At 33.0% G+C, this 7,224-nt stretch overlaps 1 protein-coding gene across 1 annotated transcript; it reads right to left on the minus strand.

Moving 5' to 3' along the window:
• Positions 1-548: 548 nt before the first annotated feature.
• Positions 549-2,911, minus strand: LOC134235412 (uncharacterized; the record flags this gene model as incomplete). The annotated part of the gene is made up of 5 exons (XM_062717546.1): positions 2,833-2,911; positions 1,984-2,118; positions 1,690-1,776; positions 1,488-1,598; positions 549-1,205 (listed from the first exon to the last, which is right to left on the minus strand). Coding segments are annotated over exons 2-5 (980 nt in total), but the record flags the coding sequence as incomplete, so codon positions are not given.
• Between the last annotated feature and the right edge of the window lie 4,313 nt (positions 2,912-7,224).

The following is a 7,224-nucleotide window of genomic DNA, read 5'->3' on the forward strand; positions in this document are numbered from 1 at the left end:
CATTAAAATTCATTCAGTGGTAATAGAGGAGGTTGTGGATAAGAGTTGGGTACCCCAAAGCATAACGGACAGACGGACATTCTGATTACTATATATCCTCCCCTTTTCAAGCAGGAGGTATAAAAAAACATTGGCCCCTTTTCATCATTGGTTATATCTAGGATTATGAGTTTAGTTTTGGCTTGCCAAAGACCTGCAGTTATATTTAGTTGGTATGGTTGCCCCAAATGGGTAAAATTCTTGATCCACCCCTTCATGCTGGTAAGTCAAAAACCTGGAAAATGACAAAGTGAGTCCACCATCCAAAATATTATATAAATAACTTTCTAAACTAGAACGCTGGTTTATATATATTATTAAAATTGCTGAATTTGAGTTACATCATATCAAGGTTTAACACCAATCACACACTGAAAGTGTGATCTTCAAGGTTATCAAAGTCATAAGAACTTAATAAAACCTTTTCATATCACTTCGGCAGCTAGACTAAGAAGTTACAGAACACCCGCTTTGACAATGGGAGAGCATAAACATTTATGATTCTTTACCTGTGAGCCTTGAAATGCACATCGGACACAGTGATGACACAATCGTAATCTAAGTCCTGTAAGTATCCACGTAGGAGATCCTCTCCTAGAACACTACACGTGTCGTACGGCACCGTTATGTCATACGACATCTTGATCAGTTCCGACAAATTCTGTTTCTCCTCTACGACATCCTCTACATCACTTAATCTGAGATCATCATCAGCTGCACTTTGTGCAGAGTCTACATTTTCTGACATATGATGTTCATGTTCACCAAGTCCATTTTTATCAACATGTGAAGATAATTCACCAGATATTTGATTGTTCACCCATATGCCATTTTCCTCCACACAGTTTTCAGTGTTAATCACTTTTCCTTCCACATTTTCACCAGGAACCGTTTTATCACACTCTTCCATTCCCTGGCTCAGCCCATTCATTAAAACAGCTTCACTTCCTGGAGGTTCAGCCCACTTTGTTCCCTCCCCATTCATGTCCTGCCCCTCCTTTCTGCCTCCCTCCCCCTCTTCCTCTTCCTCAGATTCAGAAGAGCCCTCCCTCTGGTCGGGCTTTTTCTCAGACAATAGTGACAGGAGGTAGTCCACCATAGTGTGGCCTGCTGCTATGTCTACCTCGTCAATTTCTCCATCCACAGAATTCACATTGTACAGCTGACTAAAATCACAAGAATATACATCAGACATTGTATAAAAATACATGTGATTATTATTACTATATTCTTTCAGACATGCCTTTACTCATTTTTCAATAAAATTTCAGACATAAGAGAACTGAGAAAACATTATAGCTATAAACTGATATTCAATACATTCAGAATTATATCAAGTTTAATATTCTGGCAAGCATGGTACAAAGCCAGAGATATAATCACACTAACAAATATTTAAAGGAACAAAATATCATGTATGTTACAGATTCCTGCATAACTGTACTCACTGAAACAAGATGATCATTGTGTCATAGTCTAACCAGCAAGGCATGGTCAAGGATCTACTCTGTGACTCGCCACCAGACAGTTCTAAAAGTCGCTCATAAATTCGCTTACTTCTACAAAAGAAGTTGAAAAAAAAATTACCAGACAGTTTACTTGATTATTGCAAATATACTTCAAGGAATAAAACTTTTAATTTCAGACTACCTGGTTTTAATGAAAAATTTGTGGACAGGAATGGCCCTATTCCCAACCACAATTTCTAAGTCAGAGTGAATTTCTTCATCTAGCATTCTGAAATTTTAAAAACAAATACCATCATTAAAGTTAATCATTAAAGGGTTGCTTAAACTGTGAGTAAATCAGTTATATGAATTTGCATGCAATGAAACAATAAAATTCTCTTCTTAAATATATTATCTTGACTTATATTAGCATTTTTTATCTATAAAATCTTTGTCTCATAAAGGGAAATTGTACAATCAATCTACAGTGTCTTACCTTCCAATATCTTTTTGCATTTGTTTGGCCAAAGTCAGTTTCAGACGAGACCGTTCTCTTTCACTCCGATCTAGAAATGCCCTTCCCAGAGCCTGGTTTGGGACCATTTCTTTTGGCCTTGCCATAGTTCAAATTCTGCAATCAGTTTTTTAAAAAAATATTTTGAAAATTTTTTGCAGTTTATTTACATCGGGTAAAAAAAAAAAGGTTATCAAATCCAACATAAAAAGTTTCATTAGCCTTTTCATGGTAACTGAGGTACTACTCTTTTGCAGGGCAAATAAATAACCGTTGACCGAGTTTTTGTTGGGATAGATACCTTGTAATTAAATGATGTTTGTAAAACAATTGCTTTTATGTTATATTTCACCAAAATATATCATTTTGCCCCGCAAAGGAGTAGAACCACAGTTATCTTGAAAGCCTGGGTCCATTATATTCTTTGTACAAAACAACTCAAAAGCAATAACATGTACATGTACTAATTCTTAAAACCAGACCAGCAGCAATAGCCTGTGGCTGTATATAGCCACCGTCTAAAAAGAAGTCATATTTGCCACCAATATTCAAGTTCAAATTATTATGAAATATCGTCGAATTTAGACAGATTTTGCTTTATCTGTTTTATTTTAAGTTTTTTACTTTTTGTTAAATATAGTGTTAATTGAATTGATTTGAATGTAAGTACAAAACACGGCCCATTTTATCATCAAGATCTGTAAACAGTATGGCCTAATCATTTTATAATCAATCCCGTAATATAACACCTTTCAAATTTGATGTCATGATATTAAACTTCTTTGAAGCGTTTTTAATACTTTATTCAATAACCAACAACAATAAACTCACCACCTATCAATCTCTAAACTAAGCACCATCAAATATTAACAATGACAATGTGCAAAATGGAAATTGTTGAATGTTTACAACAGGAAACTCCTATTTGCTACATAGTATCTAAAACCTGTACCCAAATATATAAATTCCGGACATTATAAGTTTTTAGAGACAAGCGGGATTGCCTCACAGGCGCTTGACATTTTAAACCTTTCTATTCATTGATAAAAATAAAATCAAGAAGAACAAGGTTTAAAACGCCAAGAGTATAAAAATTTAAGGGTTTTAACTGAGTGATGAAAACACACTGCATTTTCACAGGCACCTGAAGTATGGATAATACCCCCCTTTTTTTAATGAAAAATAATGTAAGAGTGTATAATATCTCAAAAATATAAAACTTCCCGTCAAACACATCTATGAGATGTCATTTTTAATGATATGTTGTGTCAAATATGAACGCTCTATCATATGTCATTTAGAAATTATCTTTAAGAAAATAAGGTCAATCGTGAAGGTCAGGGATTCAGAAATCATAGCGGAAATATCTTGTCACAAGTAATGCGCATGCCAAATATGAAAGCCCTATCTCTTCTCAATCAAAAGTTATTGGTATCCAAAGTAGGTTCTTCTCACAAGAAATACGACTGTGAAATATGAAAGCCCTAGCACCACCTGTTCAAAGGTTATGGCCAAGGATAAGTTTTTGATAGGTAGGTCAAACTCCAAGGTCAAAGGGTCAACGTTGTTGGTTTCTTAAGAAAGGTCTTGTCACAAGTATTACGTAGAAAATCAAAGACGATTAAAAATTACCTAATAGACATTGACCTCCTACTTGTGGCACACAAATATTATTATCAGTTTTAGCATAAAATGTGTACATATTTCCTCTTTACATCATATATTAAACGGTTATTCTTAGAATGGGAAGAGTATAAAATTCTTCAAGGTAGGAAAGACATTACGTAAAATTCCTTAGTTTAAGCAATATTTCTACTAAGTTCCACCAGTATTTTTGAAAATCTTAATTATAGAAACTAGAGGTACTGAGAGCAATGAGCTCACTAAATGATACCCCCCGCCTCCCATATGAATATATTGGCAGTATCCATCTTTTGCTCTGGAAAATCCAAAATATATGTCAGATCAAAAAGTAAAATAGGAGGTGCACAATGGCAATATGTAATAAAGATTCTGTGAAAGTTTCATTAAATTTCCTTTAGTGGTATGAGAGGAGTTGCGGATAAGAGATGGGTACCCCAAAGCGTAACAGACGGACGGACGGACAGACGGAAGGACGGACGGACAGACGGACGGACGGACAGACGTACAGACGGACGGAAATACCGATTACTATATACCCTCCCGCTTTTCAAGCGGGGGGTATAATAAGTCGAAATCTTAAGGATATCCAACCCTCGGCCAGGAAGGATAAATCTTTAAATTATTAGTTAATTAAGAAAGGCTCAACATTAAGCTTGAAATTGAAATTTTTTGTGCGACAATTTGGTCGAATTAAAGATGGACTATTACTTGCTAGAGAGTTTTGTTTTATCAGATAACAGATGTTACCAGAAATACATTTTTCCGTTCATTTATTTGCTTTTTATACCCACACTTTGTATTGGAAGTTCGAGTAAATTATAGTTGCCAGGTCTGCCCGTCCGTCTTTCAAACTTTCTTCTTCCTCAAACTCCTCTTTAACTTTAAGCTGTAACCAATTTATCTTTTAAATTTGAAAGATGGTTTCCTGTTCATGTGCAATAAGGTTTTGGAAATTTTCGATTTTACCTTGAGGCAAAAGGAGGTCGATTTTTTTTTTCTGCAACAACCTGGTTTCTGAACTGTTCTTACCATGATACATTTTACCCAGTTTATTTATTTATTCATTCATTTTTATTGATTTATTTATGTATTTGCGGTAGGGATTCCAAAATGGTATTAACTTCCATCATTATACTGTATACCCATTCCGGTAAAATTCCTGAAGTGGCATTAGAATAGACAAAAATTATAAATAAAAAGTAAAGTTTCAAAAACTTCTAAAACTTAACTTGAAAAGGAAAAAGAAAAGAAAACAATACTCCATCTTAAGATATTTTCCAAAATAACATAATCAAAAGAATTGAGATTTTTATGCTTCAAAATGAAAAAAGTTTTTTATTATTATTATTTATATGATTTTTTTTTTCTAGTTTGAAAAAATTTAACATGAAAGAAATATGATGCAATAAAAACCCCGAAATGTACCCATTTGTTCGTTTGAGTCATTTCCATAAATCTAACTCTAAAAGTAATTCGTCGGAAACCCACGGTTATCTCAATTTTTACTCATCACCCGGGTGATAAGTAAAGACGAGATCACCTGTGGGTTTCCGACGATGAAAAGAATTTTGACTTACAGGTTTTCTTACCAAAAATGCTTGCTTTTGATAAGTGATTCTATGTCACCTTATTTTGTTGCACTCTTGACATCCAAGATGAATTTTATCAAGCATTGTTTGTAAAGTTATAGTATACAAAAACTCAACCAAGTTTTGTAAATCAGTTGGTCGTTTGAAAATATTACAAGTATAATTTACGGCAAGTCTGCTGGTGTTATATATATTTAGAATATAATGTTTATGATGAAACATTCTGTTCATTGATCTTTCTTTGTATTTTTGTTTATTCATACCCGGTATATTTGATCAGCAATATTTCTATATTAACATTTTTATGCACTCCTGACAAAGAACACGAAAGTTGTTAAAAAGTAGAATTGTAAAGCATAAATTGTCATTGTTATCGTTCTAAAACATAGCAGTTTTTCAAGAAGTCTTAAGTACGTGAAATATTGTATGAAATTTGTTATAAAAATAAATCAATGGTATAAAACTTTTGTCTTCAGTAGAATTTGAGTTTTTATTGTCCCGCTGAAAGTGGGGGATATTTTAAATTCACGGAGCTTACAAATGTTTTTTTTCTCCACATACTCACTACATATACAATATAGGTATCAATTCAAATTCTCTATATACATTTACATTTTTAGCCCCGTTAACAAAGAAAAAAAATTAGTTTGTGAAAAACTGATATCCCATACGGCAGCTCTTGGCAAAGGTCTAAGCTTCCTTTCAAGGTCAAGTTATCAAAAATATTTGTGATTCAAGAAGGGTCTTGTCACAAGGAGTGTACACCTTAGAAATAAGAAAGTCCTTGCAGCAACTAACCAAAAATTGTGGTAGTAATTAAGTTTCTGAAAAGGAACTAAAAACTCAAAGCCATGCCAAAATATTGGTACTTGAGAGATCTTGTTACCAGGAATAGACTTGTGAAAATAATTTTCACCAACCTAATGTGTCTGTCACTCTATCTTTTCCTTTAATTTAAGAGAGTTACAGCCATTTTATCTTTCGGGTTAAGATGGACGATGTTCTGTAGATGTATAATTATTAGATTTTTAAATTGTCGTTTTTATCCCTTCATCACATTTTAAAATCTCATTTTAAAGGTGCAATTGGGGGCCTAAACGACATTATTAGCGTTATTTATGTCTCTGTTTTGATGCAATACATATATATATATGGCTATGCATTTGCTGGAGGGGGGGGGTTAAGGTTGAAAAGAACTTTGAAAAGAACTGTTTTATAAATTAAACAAACTTGACTAAATTTACTCGTCGTTGGAATATTATATTATTGTTTCTCCTTGCACATTTTTATTTTTTTTTAAATTTCCAAGAGAAAAACAGTTGGATACCGATTTTAAGGTCCACTTAGGTATGATCTAAGGGATAAAATAATAAATAAATAACACAGACCTTAATAATATCAAATAGTGAATTATAAAAAAAAATGGAGCTGATCAAAGATTATTCTCAATAAAGAATAATCAAAGATGTACAAATTTGATTTGTAATGTTGTCTATGAATTTCTTTTATTTATTATAAACGTAGTTTATTATCGATGAAGTGGTCATATAAAAATAAAGCTAGTCAAATTCTTTATAAATGATCCATATATTTATTATATTTTTAAATCATTATTTCCATGGTAGGACCCTTGTCATTTTGCCTGTAAATAGAGAGGAATTTGAAAATTCAGTTAGATATCAGAAAAATAAACTAGAGCAGTTTTCTTTTTTTTTTTAAATAAGACACAAACGGAAATGTTGATCTCATTTTTTTTCTTGCGATACACATTCCGGGAAAACAGGTGTTATCCATTTTTATTTTGTAGTTGGCAGAGGGCGCCATCGATTATGTTTACTTCCGGATTATGGAGCAGTATTGAGACGATTAGCTAGGACACAGGTAACGAGGTAAGACAAGCAAGTTATAGAGACTGTAGTTTTTGTTAAAGGTTATAGACTATTTAAAAAATTGTCAGTATATTTTGGGGATATCTTTAGCGAAAAGTATG

Source organism: Saccostrea cucullata, unplaced genomic scaffold (genome assembly GCF_032062105.1).
Source record: "Saccostrea cucullata isolate Sc308-1 unplaced genomic scaffold, CSIRO_AGI_Scuc_v1 ctg13729, whole genome shotgun sequence".
NCBI lineage: Eukaryota > Metazoa > Mollusca > Bivalvia > Ostreida > Ostreidae > Saccostrea > Saccostrea cuccullata.